Source organism: Apostichopus japonicus, chromosome 16, assembly GCF_037975245.1.
Source record: "Apostichopus japonicus isolate 1M-3 chromosome 16, ASM3797524v1, whole genome shotgun sequence".
Taxonomy (NCBI): Eukaryota; Metazoa; Echinodermata; class Holothuroidea; order Aspidochirotida; family Stichopodidae; genus Apostichopus; species Apostichopus japonicus.
The window spans coordinates 44,871,484-44,888,093 of record NC_092576.1 but is presented as its reverse complement, the minus strand read 5'-3'; the positions used below and the strand labels follow the sequence as shown (position 1 = coordinate 44,888,093).

Genomic DNA, 16,610 nt, shown 5'->3' with positions numbered 1-16,610 from the left:
CTACACTTTCCGTTAACGGTCAATTTTGCTACCAGGAGATTGTAGTTAAAACAACACAAAGTACAGATGTTTTGAAAGTCCAGTTAGGGAGAACTTGGTTCTCCCTAATAGTTTCAAAAGATTTGAATGATAACTATAGTTTAAATTATTATTTCTCCAGATTAGCGTAAACATGACTGACGTACAACTAAATTAAGTTTTGCTAATAAATTAACATTGTTCTCTCTAATAGCTTCCAGGGATTTATGCGACGTTTTCAAGTACAATACTGTATGTGGGACATAAAAAAACGTGGAGTTTCTAGGACAAAAAAGAGGATGAACTGGTATTGCGCCACTCGATTCACACTGTTGTTCTTTTTAACGTTTTTAAAAAAATAGTGTCACGGGCTTTTGTGTTGAAATCAATTACTTTAATCTTCCCAGGTGGGATTTGGAAAACATCACAAAATACAGAAAATTTAAAAGTCCATTTTTGTTACTCTTTAAGTTCTATCTTACTCAATTATTAACTCTGTTCTCTCTTATAGTTTCAAGAGATTTGAATGATAACTATAGTTTAAGTTATTATTTCTCCAGATTAGCGTAAACATGACTGACATACAACTGAATTAAGTTGTGCTCATAAATTAACACTATTCTCTCTAGTAGATTCAAGGGATTTAAGGGATCTCTACTGTTTAAACATTTATTTATCGAAGTACATATTTTTGCGACGGTTTCAAGTACACTACTGTAAATAGGACATCAAATACATGGAGTTTATATGTCAGAAAGGAGGATGAAGTGGTGACTGAGGCGAAGCAGGGCGATTCAATAGTGTTATACTTTTATGGTAGTAAAATCCCAATAGACACTGGTTTACAGTGCCTATCATTAAATTTTGTGTGGAGTGCATGATAAACGTAATTGATTGTAAACATCAGACTCACTGTTTTCCAGAGTGCTAATGCTGGACAATGTGGTGATTGATATAAATGAAGGAAGAAGTGATACATTAATTGCTATAAAGAAAAGAAAATTGAAGATTATTTTGAAATTCGTGAAACTCACATATTCACTATTTAGAATAAACTATAGAAGAAGATATCGGTAATATATTATGTAAGTGGCACTAGATTCGCTCTGTGGGGTACATCATAACCGATGATTTGGTGGAGCTGTGATTAAATCACTTTCCACGCACATTTACATATCAAGACCGTAATACCAGTCAGTATGGGGGGGGGGTGGGGGTGGATATCCTACTGCTTCGTTCTGTTGTGTACATACCATGGTAACTAATAAATATACGCGGATTTTGTGACGCTGTGTACAAACACAATGTTCAAAAAGAATCTGATTTTTTTTTCAAGATACTGCGTCACGGATATAAAGATTCTAAGCCTTTGCCGTATATTGCTTTCTGCATTTATTAAAAGCTTCATAAATGTGCATTAGACTCTTCTTTGGAGAAGCTGGATGATCCGTTTACAACAATGGTTGGATGACAAGATTAACTGAAGTAATGTAGCATTAAAATAGCTGGTTTCGTTTACAGTATCAACTTAACCGCCACCAAATAGCTCATAAACGTTTCATCAGTTTGATAAAGTATTATAACTTGGATAGATACTTAAACTCATGACAAACATGTTTGCTTTGTAACCAGCATCGGAACTTAAATCAGACCTATCACAAATGTCATACCATATGTACATACTAGCTTCATCCATTTCATACATGTAAGTTTGGGGCTGAAGTTGTTTCTGTTTTCATCGCCTGCTGAGGCTCATTACAAGCGGTCAGGTTTATAGTAACTTCTATCATATTAATATACCGTTGAACATAACATGTACACTTAGAGCTTCCGTCAGAAATACCTAACTCGAATCTAACAAAATCCGCATATACTGTAAATTTCATTTCCGTTATCACCAGTATAAATATGCAATATCTATAAACATAAGAACCAAAGACTAAGAAATATACAAATATGTACATCAATACGCACGTAAAGATAAGAAAGTAAAAAAGTTGATAAATATTTGAAAACTTATGTTACATAATCCATACAAATGTTCAAGTGCTTTTCTTTGAATAAACGTTACAAAAAAGCATGGCTTTATTCCATTTTTTGGCAAGATATTAGGATTGCGTACATTTCTATTAGCTTTAACTAAAATACCCTTACGTGCAGGATACAGTAGGTGCTCCATACGAATAGTTCATGTCTTGTAGGTTCTAATTTTGAGAATTTCTTAATCTGATTTTATCGTTTTTGATACACCGCAATGACAATAGTATAATCAATGCTATAACTGAAACATCACTTTTGACGATATCATAAGCGGGATTTGTCTGAAATACCGACTAAGCTGAGTTATAGACACTATGGTTGATTGTCAGGTAAGACAGACAGAACATAGTCATATAGTCTATATCGCTGTATGCATTCTGTTGCAGTCGCTACGGAAGAATTGTTTGGTTACAAAGTGTTACAGTATGCATCGCTATATAGATACTTAACTATAGTCTTATTGATGTTCTAATTTGATTTGCGATATTGACATAAAAGATTCAGTTGATATTTGTTATTACATTTGTTTAAAATTGTGACAGATCAGTGAGCTATGTGACATTAATAGGTGATACAGGTCACGGTATGACAGAGCGTTAATCTAAGATGTGATCTTCATTTTACCCGACACTCTTGAAATGGGCGCAATGTTACATATTGTCAAGTGTCTACTTCCTGTCAGGCTAATATTAAACGTTAGGAACCCCTGTGAAGATATTACGAATTTTACATCATTATTTCATCATTCTGGGTTCCTTTTTGTTCAACTTTCTTTTAGGTAGAAAACTACTTTCCATATTTTACTATCAACTGTCCATATACCTTCTCTCTTTCAACGCCCTTTCATCTGATGTTGAACCATATTTCTGTGTTCCTAAAGCAGACATCTTCTTTGTTGTATTATATTATTCATTTAACATGAAACGGAACCTTATAAAACCGTAAATGTTTAGTTAGATGTGTACACATTAATGAAGTGTTCATTCATGTAATAACACGTCGCACTTTAGGCTATTATTCATATTCATTAAACTTGAACCCAATTAAAAACAATCAATAGTAAATATGCATGACCTAATTATCACATATATAGCATAGATTTCTTTGGTTTGATTTGTTATCTTTCAATTAACATATCAAAGATGGAAAAAATATCCTTAGAGATCCTAATGGGAGCAGAGCGGCTAGGTCTCCATACTGTATTAACCTTATTTACATGTTTAAAGAAATGTTCAATTGTCCAACTACGAGGACGTTTTTGTCCAGGATCTATATATATATATCGTACAATACAGCGTATACGTTAGAAACCCTTGTGACGAGGTATGGTAAAAAAGGAGGTTGCATGAAACAATAAATTGAAGTCTTCCTTCCACGCTCGTACTCCCGAACATTCGTCCTATATCTTAATTATTATTGTTCTTCTTTCTCTGCATGTAACCCCCTATGTGTCCTCCTTATCGAAGTAATTGCGTTCTGAATCAAAGTAAAATTCTCAAGTTTACAATAGAGAATATTCAGACGGATAAAACATATCAAACAAAACGAATCTATCGTGCTTCCAGTTTCTCTCTTCTACACCGTCTCAGTAATAAAATGTGTCATTGGTGAAAATATCGATGCATACATTTCATCTCTAGAATCTTAACGTCTGACGTCACTGCACGCAGCAATACAACAGTTAGTAAACAATACCCGGTTCTAGTAGTTTGAGTTGTCTTGGGATATAAGGGATCCCTATTGATTATATTATATTATTTATTTATATTAATGTGTATATATACGTGACTGACATAAATATGTTGGTCCAACCAGGCTTATATATGAAACTTAAAGAAATAGTAGAAGGTCATCTTAAAGGTTAAGTTTAATATTTGTATAACTTTCAAGAAACGCCTTTTCTTACCACCCTCTGTATATACAATACTATAAATAAGTAGCACATTATGACACAAGAAGAGAGGCAATGGTGAACCTGAACTAATATTGGTTGTAAAATAGTTGCATTATTTCTTTCGTCTTTTGAATAATTATTTATGTGTATGAAACAAGATCACAACGGAGCCTGGGCCAGAGAGGGGAGAGGTAGGGTGTTCATGTGTAATGTCGTTGATTTAAAAAAAAAAAAATACTATCCGGCAAATTAACTATTGTATTTTCATATTATCCTCAAGCGGTGATGATAATATAATGCAACATCCGGGCCTTGTATCCTCACGTGGTTCATATTGTTATTAGTACTTTTTCCATCAGAACCATTCAATATGTCTGTATGTTATAGTATAAGAAACACTCTGATGTAGTTGAGTCCAATGTTTCCTGATTCCGAGACGAGTCCGAGACCACTTGGGACGTCGCTAGAGGGGGGTGTGGGGTATCTCACCCCCCCCCCCCTATCTTGGTAAAACTGACGATAGTTGGAAAATTTGAGTGCGACAGTCGGAATTTCCGACTGTCGCACTCTAAGTTACCTAGGCCTATTCATATATTCTTGTGATTGTGAAAGACCTAGAAATTTCGGTCAGAGTTGACCTTTAATCAGTCATATTTACCACGTTTTCCTTGCCACTTTGAGAAATTGTATCTCGCGATCCTTATACTCTATGCACCGTACAAAACTTCGGAATTTTCGGGCTCCAAAACCCATCCAGTTGGAATTTCAGCCACTACACTCCCCAATCATCAGGCTTTAGCTACGTCCCTGGGTTCGAGGATGTACTCTTGAGTATTAACAGAGTACTATAGAGTATATGAGCAACCCAAACCAAGTCCTAGTCCAGTCAGTATAGAGACAAAGCAACATCGAGCTCACACGGTATCTGCCTATACTATAGTCTAATAGACAAACAGGGCGTATAGGTTACAAAAACCCAATCTAATTATTCCTAAATTTACATACCATCGCTTCCTGATCTAAATTATCCCTGCCTAACGTTGAACAAAAGGAGTCAACCATTGAAAACTGATTTTGTGAGAATGTACAAACTTCCAATTAAAGATACATAGACAGGGTAAATTTAGAAAGAAGAAAATCTATGTAGTTTCTTTTTATAGTATATCTTTTTTACGAAAAGTTAACATATGTTGACAGATCTACACTATACTACATGTAATTCTCCCACTGTGTCTCTTTCATGGATATCGTTACTAGACTAACACAACCATAAAAACAGACCATCTAAGACCACGGTGAGAAAGGGGAGGGGGGGGGGGGGACTAATGTGCTGCTTTATAGGCTAAGCAAGATTTTGCTTTTTGACATTGAATCGATCCAACCATGATGTTCTGAGTTCTATCTTTGAATACTGCCCTCATTTCCCTACTCGTCATCTTCTCTGGTTTACATGGTATTCATCTGATCATCTAAGTAAGAAGTTCATCATTATGATGTCACTCAGTGTTTAATGAAGTCACTCAGTGTGTGATGACGTCACTCAGTGTTTAATGACGAGTATAAGACTACTTGGTCATCCCTATAAAGCTGATTTTATATTCATGGTATTTAGTCAGTGCATCTTACAGTGACGAGTCTGTCTCCTATATTGACTTTAGTGTGCTCAATACAGATGTGTGTTTACCTACCAGGAATAGTTTACTGAGATATTTGTGAATATGTATATCATACTATCACTTATATATTTTGCTTCGCATTATTATATATGTTCCTGAAACACAATTTTAACATCTCATGACAATAACCTTTCTCTTCTTTTCAGGCCTGTGACTTACTGGGTAGGCTACCAGGAGAAGAGGTAAGAGAGACAGAGATTCACGTTCCTTTTAATTAGTAACGGTAATTAAGTAACAGGCAAGGAGGTGTTAATAACTGTATAAAAAGAAATAAGAATAAAGAGTATTATAATTTGTTTCTAATCAGAGAGAAAAGATTTATAATTGACGTATATCGCACAGGGAATATAGAAACCCCAGTTACAAGTACAAGTTTATATCTGGTAATGATGGATATCACTGTTCTGAATGTCAATTTTCGATGCGGCTTAAATAGGTATGTTACTCCCGCACACACAGTCACATAAATGCTAAACACAGAAACAGATTAACGTTTAAAAACTACAAGATTAAGTTCGATGATATGGGTTAGTAGCCTCACACAATATTAGAATATTAACTTTTAAATATCTCAGGTGTCCACCCCCCCCCCACCCTCGTCATATGCTAAATCACTATTTTATTTCACTCTGAATTAAAAACCATAATTCTTGACTAGTTCCAAAAAAATAAGCTATTTTTTAAAATTTCTTATAGTAAATCCTTTGTTTATTCATTTCTTTGCCAAACAAATGTCCACAGAATATTGAGTGTGAAAGGAACTGACACCAAACAAATTTAAAAGTCACCTTTATTGTCACATAAGAAAATCATAATTACATTTACATCATTAAATGTCCGATGGCGATTCAACAGTTGTCTCTACACATAAACGGCTAACTCTAGAAGGCTATACACTGAAAAAATAAACTAGTCAATATTGCCACGGACTAACGTTAAATTAGTCTGTAACGTTAGTCAATGCACACGTACTAGCAAAAATCTTCGTTTCATCGCTGCTTCTTAGTCAGTTTACACTGACTAAGGAAAATATAATCGCAGCTTAGTCGGTGGCGACGGACTAAGGTATTTTAACCCATGGACTAAGAACGATACGGACACCCGATTTACGCCATAATCGTAGCTTAGTCGGTGTCGACGGACTAATGTATTTTAACCCACTTCGATTCACTTCAATTTGGAAACCGAGAGGCAACGGCAGCTTGCTGGACTTGGCATAGTTTCATACGATCACTCTAAGCAACTTTCAACCGTAAATCACCCAAGAAGGTCTTTAGAAGAATGGAGGTATTAACTGCCATCATCGGCCCACCTGTTATTCCTTTAACTTGAAGGTAAAATTAAAGTAAATTGTTAGGCCACTGGCACTAGTACTGTAGTGTAACGCTACCGTTGTCACGCTGGCGTTTCGCAATACACAAGTGCAATGACAGTGAGTAGCCTATAGGCTTCTACTGGGTACTGCAGTGCATTCTCAACACTAAAGTGTGCATTCTAAACACCAATTAACAATGTGTTATGTGTGTATTGGGCTAGATTGAACAGTGGCACATAATCTTCTAATTTATTCCCAAACAAATGCTGGAACTATAAGTCTCAATAGTTTATTTGAAGTCTACACTCATTTGGTAAAGATTTCCTGTAATTTTCCCATGTGAATCTAAATGGGTAGGCTTTGTGGTATTGAATAAGCAAGGCTAGACCTTCAAACGTACAGTCACAGTAGGCTGAACAAATTATGTTGGCTAGTCAACGGTATTATATGTTGCGAGCAGTCAGGATGCACGCTTCAGTTCTATTTAACCTTTTCATTTATCATTTTTTAGTATTTATTTTCCGGTCACACTAGGAAACAATTGCGACATTCCTTCACGGTCGACTTGTTAACTGTAAGAAGTATTAACCGTTTTTTCTCAGGAAAGCTTGATAGTCTGAAGTTATTATAACATGTGCTTTTAGTATACTGCCAAAAGAGTAAGTTGCTGTATTTGTATTGATATTTTATGTAGAAGTAACGGAAAATTTAGTATGTTTAGTTTGGTCTAATTGCACGTTTTTTTTCTGTCCAATGTAGTGCAGGGTTCACTTGCGCGAATTCAAATTATTCTGTTTATGTATATGTATATGCATCGATTGGTAGATTATGATGTTTTTTTGACATTTATTTGTAATTCAAGCATATCTGTTTAGTAGCAAAGTTTAAAGGTTAAGATTAATTAGTTTTCTCTTTTTGATCCTAGATTGAATGAAACTCATTGACGTAAAATAATAGATCAGATGATACAGTTTAACGCAGTTGCTAAAACTCTGGGTATTCTCTAGTCTTCGCCGGTCCATTATGTACTTTAGTACTACTAGTAAGACTAAATCAAAACGACCGAAAGACAAACTTAGTGTAACAAAGTACTGATTCTCCTCTAGCCTAGGTCTAAACAGACTTGTTATGTGAGCAAGCAAAATAACAACTAAAAACGATTAGGCCTATAAATAAGTTGGCTCAGTGCATTTCTGTGTCTAAAATTTTATATTTTAAAGATCATAAAAACAAACAAAGATTTAGCCCATGTTTTATTATCTCTGTATTCTGGGCATTTGATTCTGGTTGCAATGGTGATGACACTCTCGTTCAAATTTTCAGCTTTATACAGTCTGCTTCAAACTTTGGGATTGTTTTTTGAGACTATAGTGGAAGCAAATCTCACATAACTTTGTGGTGACAACTTTATTTAATTTTTTTTTTGCAAATGATGAATACTTTGCTGTTTCTTTTTTCCAGCAGGAATTGAAAAGCCAAATATCTAAGTCAAGGGTGAGGTTTCCTGTGATGTACGACACCAGTGTGGAAGCAACAACAGAAGAGGAGAACTGTGTTATATATGGCTTAAAGACATGTTTTAAGATGATATATTGGTACCCTTCGCAGAACAAAAGAGTTTATCCAAGAGTCCAAAAAGCAAAGGAACAAGTACCATAGAGAAAAAAAGATGGAAGAGTGAGTTTAACTATTGTACCCAACTGTTTAATGATATTAAAGATACTTTTCATAACCTGTTTAAAAAAAAAAACAGTCTAGTATATCATTTACGTGCAAGCTTCATAAGTTTGGTCAAATTTTCACTGATCTGTAGAGCGGGAGTCCAGAGGGTTTGGTTAGCTGGGAAGGTAACCAATTACCTGGTACATCACAATGTTCACAATGCATTCCTGTATATGAAACCTGACGACTGGCAAACCGACTGTGGTGGATGTGGCTGGGAGAGCAATTTTAAAGTCACCTAATAGCTAACCTAGATCAGCTTTCATGGTAACCACGTCAAAGTAAGAACAATGTGTCAGGTATGGCCCCAAGAGCAACAAATGGCCATCGCCAGTAATTATTGGTGGTGGGGTACCCCTGCCAGTGATCAACAATTGACCCCTCACGGCTGACCTAGGTCAGCTCATGAGGTAACCACTTGAAACCTACTGGAAAATGTTGGTTAGGACTTCAGATACAAGGGATGGGCATTGCCAGTACTTTTTATTGGTGGGGTACCCCTGCCAGTAGACCCCCAATATGCCCATCCCCTCATTGACCTAGGTGAGCTCATGATTTGACCAGTTGAAACCTACAGGAAAATGATAGGTATCACTTCATATGTAAGGATGGGCATTTCCAGTATTTTATATTGGTGGGCCACCACTGCCAGAGTCCGCCCATCCCTTACATATAGAATCCTGTCAATCATTTTCCAGTAGTTTTCAACTGGTTAAATCATGAGCTGACCTAGATCAATGAGGGGGGGGGGGGCATTTCGGGGGTCTACTGGCAGGGGTACCCCACTAATATAAATTACTGGAAATGCCCATCCCTTACATATAGAGTCCTGCCAATCATTTTACAGTAGTTTTCAACTGGTTACCTCATGAGCTAATCTAGGTCAATGGGGGATGGGCATTTTGGGGGTCTACTGGCAGGGTTACCCCACCAATGTAAATGACTGGAAATGCCCATCCCTTACATATGAAGTGATACCTATCATTTTCCAGTAATTTTTCAACTGGTTATCTCATGAGCTGACCTAGGTTAATGAGGGAATGGGCATTTTGGGGGTCTACTGGCAGGGGTACACCCCACCCCACCCCCCAATATAAATTACTGGAAATGCCCATCCCTTACATATGAAGTGATACCATTTTCCAGTAGTTTTCAACTGGTTACATCATGAGCTCATCTATAGGTCAATTGGGGATGGGCATATTGGGGGTCTACTGGCAGGGGTACCCCACCAATAAAAAGTACTGGCAATGCCCATCAGTTGTATCTGAAGTCCTAACCAACATTTTCCAGTAGGTTTCAAGTGGTTACCTCATGAGCTGACCTAGGTCAGCCTTGAGGGGTCAATTGTAGATCACTGGCAGGGGTACCCCACCACCTATAATTACTGGCAATGGCCATTTGTTGCTCTTGGGGCCATACCTGACACATTGTACTTACTTTGATGTGTTACCATGAAAACTGATCTAGGTTAGCTATCAGGTGACTTTAAAATTGCTCTCCCAGCCACACCCACCACAGTCGGTTTGCCAGTCGTCTGGTTTCATATACAGGAATGCACTGTGAACATTGTGATGTACAAGGCAATTGGTTACCTTCCCAGCTAACCAAACCCTCTGGGCTCTATTAGGATCATTGTTAACATGATTAACATAATTATTAAGCTTTGAAAAATAACTTGGTGTTATGCTGTGCAAAGCTTATAATTATTTGGTAAAGCTGCTATTCCTGGCTTATAATTTGAGGGACCTACTGTAGATTTAAATGTATACCTCCCAATATGTTATAAAATTTTAATGTAAATGTATGTTTATGATAATGTGAGTTATCATGTGCTATATCTGTATCTGTGCTTACACGTATATCATATTTTCTGTTCACAGGTCAATAATGGCGCAGATTTTGGCTTCCTGAAGACAAGTGGGAGGTCATTTGTAGTTAAGAGAAACACTCTTCGTTCGTGAAGACTTAACTGGTGTCGATTTGGGGTACCACTTTAAAACGAAAGTCATGAGGAACCCTTGCCCAAGATTCAACTTTGCATTATTGTGCAGTGCTATACTTTTGCGATTCATGTTTGATCCATTAACTTGTCTTAACTTTGTTGGAATAAAATCATATTTTCAGATTTTTGTTTACAGTGATTTCTTCTCTATCTGTCGAAAGTCAGCCTTTGTAGACATCAGAAGTTTTATCAGAAATAAATACTGCCAACGTACACATTATTTGTGTTTCTTCTGCTCTCTTTTCTTTCAGTGATGCTAGTCAGTGAAACTAGTCGGGTTTAATTCTTTCAGTGATTCTAGTCAGTGCAACTAGTCAGTCGATACAGACTAAGAAAGGTTAGTCGGGAGAGGCACCATCCTGACTAATGTAAAACCTGCTATAAACTAGTCGGTGGCCCATATAAATTAGTCGGTAAAGACCGACTAATGTCACGAACTAATGTAACTGACTAATATACATTTATCGACTAAGAAATTGTTGATCGACTAAGCTGACGGACTAAGATGACCGACTAAGAAATCCAACTGACTAAGGAATAAATTAGTCGGTATAGCAACTGACTAAGGCTATGTTAGTCTGGAGAGGCACCAGATGGACTAACGTTATGTTAGTCGGTGAACCAATTTAAGTTTTCAGTGTACTTAACCTGCTCATAAATACCTAATCCGGTATTCTTTGAAAATATAAAATCATTATAATCATTTTCTGTGGTCGGAGAGGGGTTGGGGATGGTTAAAGAGGAGATAAGCTTCTCGCAGAAATTTGGTAAACGATGCAATACCAGGGGCGGATCCAGGGGGGGCAGACCCGGCTCCGGCCCCCCCCCCTCTTTTTGGAAATCAGTTGCGTTTTTTTATGTGGGAGTACTTCAAATTCCTAATAGGCATAACTTGGTGAAAGAAAAGCCTAATATATATCCAGCTGCTCTTCTCTGAAACGCGATCGTTTTTATTCCAAATTTGAAACTAAGGCAATTATCAGGCCTACGCGACATCACGTATTAATTAGGTACGGCTCAGTACTATAGTGCTGACTATTACTGTCAGGGAAAATCAATGCACAGTTAGCAAGTATATCATAATTATCTGAATGAAAGGGGGTGTAGGCGGTTTTACACTCTCTAACGCAACGTAGTCGCCAAGAACCTGAAGTATTTTTAAGGGAGGGCCCGAGGAACATGAACTTATAGCATGCTCCTCGTGGTGAAACATAATTGCACCTATTAGGTGAATTGAGTGTACTGTTAATAGTAGGAGAGACTAGTGTAGGTTCTTATGACCAACTAGACCGGTTTCTGCTCTCAAACTTTATAGGAGGAGCTTCATCAGTAGTAGCCTTTGAATATTTTATATTCGGCCTGGGCTTCTCGTTCTCAAAATGCATCTATTTTCTGTGCACGAGTTTTTATGGACTCATAGTGCAGCTATAAGAGCAGCTAAAAGAGCTTCGTGTGAACCTTGAGAGTCAGCTGATTCTTCGTTAGTATGAAACCTTGAGTTAACAAGTAAATCTTTGAGATTTTGGGCCCTTTTGTAGGCTAGAATCGGTTCTTTTGGAAACAGTTTGGATAATTCCGCGTGCAGGGGCGTAGCGAGCGGGGGGGTGTGGGGGGTGTCACACCCCCCAATAATTTGGTCGCTGTCGGCAAATTTTGGGTCTGTCGGCAAAAGGAGAAAAGGTGAAGAGAGCGGAAGGGGAAGAAAGAAGGAAAGCTGAATAGAGAAAAGGAGAACGGGAGCTTCTTTATCGGTTATTTCGATTTTCCAGTTCTTCATCTGATAAACTCATTCACCAATCCCATCACCCGACGCCTGCAAGTTAAAAACCTCTCGGCAAATACTGATAATGTCACGGCCGTCAGTATAGCTACTGTAGCCAGGCTCAGCTAGACGAGTGCCAGAATCGCCGGCAACTCAGTGAAAGAAATGGAATTAAAGGCTTCCGTATAGGCCGCAGCCCATGAATCGTGCTATCGTGTGACAACGTGTTGTTATTATCCTCTGTTCAGAATGACGTCATCGCAGATGTCATTCGTTCTCCGTGGAAAACTTAAGGACACGGCTCACGAATTGTACACAATTTTTGAACGTTTCTCGCTTGTATATCAATGAATGTTGTTATTTCTCATTACCGGAAAGTTTTCTGAACATTTTCATCACGAAGTTTCACTATTTCAACAATCGGTGAAAGAGAAAACACAGTTCGATAATTGGTCCCAATTAATTCTTCTTCTGCCGACTGCCATAAAAATAATATCGAAATGGAAATTCTACGGTGCCAAATTTGACTTAAAATATGCACCAGATTGCATCTAAGGACGTTTCAAAACTAAAAATTTTCCAAAGGGGAGGGGGACACCCCTCCCCTTAGACCCCTCCCCCATTACAGTCACCACTTCCAGATCCGTCGTCAAATCAAATCCTCCACACCCCCCCCCCCCAACAAAAACACTTCTCTACGCCCCTGTCCGCCTGTTGCGAGATTAAGTGCCAATGTTTCAGAAGTACATTTTTCAATGATGTGGGTTTTGATATGGGGTGTATAGGTAAGCTTGAACACCATTGGTGGTTCCTTTTGTTTAGGTCTGGTAGTGAGGTATTGCCCACGGTTTTCAAATTTTATGCCTTTCGTGGCTGAGGCAATTTCCTCTTTCTTATAGTTACGGAGTAACAGTTTCTCTGTGAACGTATTCTTTTTCTGTAAGAAATCAGTCTCATTGTTACAGAGACGTGCGTATCGTAAGACTTCCCCTTTAATGAAGCCTTTAAAAGTGGCAAGTGGGTGTGCAGAGTTTCTGTCGAGGTATTGGAAGGTTTCCGTAGGTTTGGTGTAGACTTTGGTGTCTAATAACCCATTGGTTTCAAACCTTGGACCTTTGAAGATTTTCAAATCTAGGTATGTTACCTCGGTGTGTAATATTTCTACCGTAAACTTTAAGAAGCGGTGAATTTCATTCAACCTGTTTACTAGTTGTTCAAGTTCCTGAGGTGAACCGTCGTAAAGCAATAGAATTTCATCTCTATAGCGGAGCCATTTTAAGATGTTATTATCTGTCGGTAAAATCTGGTTTTCCAGTCTATGCATGACGATATCACAGATTTCCGGAGAGGCTTAGCTACCCATGGCGCAACAGATCTTTTGTAGATAGAATTGGTTATTGAACTCGAAACAGTTTCTTGTTAAAAATAAGTTCAATTAGTTTGCGCATGGATATGGAAGATATTTTATTTATTCCATATTCGCTTTTTTCCGCCTTTTCATAGACTTCTTGACATATATCTAATGCCTCCTCTTGGGGAGTATTGGTATACATGGCGACGACATCGAGTGTAGCAAGTACTACTGCTTTTGGTAACGGGGTGGCTTCCACAATTTTCAGAATGTGATTTGTGTCTTTCACATAGGTGCTTTGTTTTAATACAATAGGAAGCAAGAAATAGTCCACAAATTCCGATATTTTTTCGGTCGGTGATCCGTTTCCGCTTATTATCGGGCCCTCCCTTAAAAGTACTTCAGGTTCTTGGCGACTACGTTGCGTTAGATAGTGTAAAACCGCCTACACCCCCCTTTCATTAATAAGTATATCATAATTATCTCATTGAATATATCTTGTTTTATGTTTTTTCTTGGGGTGAATCTGGTGTCATCATTTTCGCGCAAAAGAAAAAACGAATCGACGCAATAATAGTGTATCCATTGTACATGCACTGTTGAGCGTTGTTAAATATGTGTCTATCGAGAAAAAATATGTGCACAAAAAAGCGTGTCTGCAAGGGGGAGGGGACAACCCCTCCCCCTAGACCCCTCCCCCAGGACGCAGATCACTAAAGTGCTACCATCGGGATGTCGGCCCCCCCCCCCCCCTTTCTCAAAATCCTGGATCCGCCCCTGAATACAGTTTGCATGTAAGCATCATCACATACCCGTCAAACAGGAACATATTAACTATTGAAATTGACGAGATAAACTGGTCATCTATGTTGGTAAATGTGAGTGAGTCTAGGAGCAAGATGATTTACCGGATTGTGAAGGTATATGCGTTGGGTTATAGCATCATTAGTATACGAGAGTGTCCACTGCGGAATAAATTAATAACTCGGAGCAAACTGTTGTTATATGAGATATAAGGAAACTATAAAAAAAAATTAACCCTTGATGTTTTTAGTGTCTGATTGATGACGTCATACAGTGATCCCTTACAGAGTGGACTTAATGGAGAAGGGGTGCAATTCCAAGTTCCAATTCGGGTCCCTTTATATATATGACAATATGACATGATAGCAGCGACGTAGATAGCTGACGAACTAATGTGATTTGAGATGAACCGGCGTGCGTCCATGAGAGTTGGCTCTCTGCCAACATGAAAGTTTAAACAAAAAAATACAAATTCAAATTGAGCGATATAGTTTCAAATTTGTGTCAGTTCAAAGCCTCAAGTAAGATTTCAAGAAGGTATACGTTGGTTCCTATCTCAATTAATTGATTTTTTTTTTTATCACAACCTGATACAGTTACAGTTTTTTACGATGGTTTTTAGTCTGTTTCCTTCAATATGAAAGCCGATTTCTGAATAGTATACCAACTCTTTCTAATGTTAGTCAAAATGACGTAGTAAGGAATTACAATAAAACATCATTGTTTTCCCGTCTACATTAATTCTTATTTTGGAATTTTCCATGAAAACATTAATCTTTAACATGTCGTTCCTTCTTTTGTTTACATTATATGTATTGAAAACCTGATTAATCCAGCTAACAAATCATGTTCTTACGGGCGTTTATTATTTAATAATGTTAAGTTTGTTCAGAATTAACATAAGATCTGATTTCAAAGCACATTTTATCTTTCTTCCTATAAGGCCCGTTTTAATATACCATTGTAGCTTACACTTGCAGCTAGGGCGTATTAATGCTACATACATCATTGTATATACGAAATTGTACTAATGGAAGTTGGGTGTGTACTCACCATGCAGGTGTCGGATAAGTCGATGTGATGAAGTATTTCTCCTTACAGGCAGAAAACTTGTGGCTTTGAGTTCATTGTGTTAAAATGGAGAGAGGAAGGACTCGTCAGACTAAATTGGTTCAAACTAGAATATGTTATCCAATTTGGATGAAGATGTAAATTAACTCCATCCCTCTCCACTAACTTTCTTTGCCGTAGTTTAAGAAGTCACTCATAGTTTAATAGTTGTAATACATCTTGATATGTTATGTCTTTAGACATCTCGGACATCACTGTAATGTGTAACCATGGAGATGCAGGAACAATATTAATTACATAAATCTATAGCTATATTTATGTTAATGGATAAATGAAGCAAATTGCCCTTGGATGTTGAACATCAAACGGTCAAACACGTTTGAATGAAGAATCGCTTTACCATACAGAGAAACTAACAATATAGTAAGAAACTTCTAAGAATGTAATCTGAATTTCTTGTTTGAGAGGGTTTTGAGGGTCCTCTCTGTCCAAAAAAATCCTGGTTTAACAAAATGCCCGAAAAATGAAATAAATATGTCTCTTAATTACTCAATACCTCTCCAATCTCTCCCATCTATTTCAAAAATCAAAACGAGGTCAATACTTAATGTTACTATGGGCCTAGTATAAGGTGACCAGACGTCCCCGATTTTCGGGGACAGTCCCCGATTACAGTGTGCTGTCCCCGATGAACAAGTGTCCCCGAAAATGTCCCCGATTCGTCAAAATGTTCAGGAATTTCGAAAATATCCCACATTATTAGTAAAATAATTGTAAAAACAAATTTAGTCAAGTGAGCAGTCGCAGAACGGAACAGGTGGGCCAGTGTAAAGTGGAAACACTGTTAAAAAAATATGCTAGATCGATCTAGCCTAGCACTCTTTCGACCGTATAATTGGCAATTACGGCGACACGACACTTATAGTGTGAGCATGAGCAACTCACAAGCTCT

The 16,610-nt window shown here is 37.6% G+C and overlaps 1 protein-coding gene and 1 long non-coding RNA gene across 2 annotated transcripts in view; both read left to right on the top strand.

Annotated features, from left to right (window-relative positions):
- The window catches only part of LOC139982205 (tRNA (cytosine(38)-C(5))-methyltransferase-like), a 114,543-nt gene that overhangs the window by 71,915 nt on the left and 26,018 nt on the right, over positions 1 to 16,610 (top strand). Inside the window, exon 6 of the mRNA XM_071994807.1 lies at positions 5,775 to 5,810. Coding sequence (XP_071850908.1) covers positions 5,775 to 5,810 — 36 coding nt within the window. The remainder of the gene's footprint in view (positions 1 to 5,774; positions 5,811 to 16,610) is intronic.
- On the top strand, positions 6,332 to 11,312 carry LOC139983623 (uncharacterized). Its single transcript, XR_011798775.1, has 3 exons — positions 6,332 to 7,602; positions 8,405 to 8,620; positions 10,549 to 11,312. It is a non-coding gene; the product is annotated as an uncharacterized lncRNA (long non-coding RNA).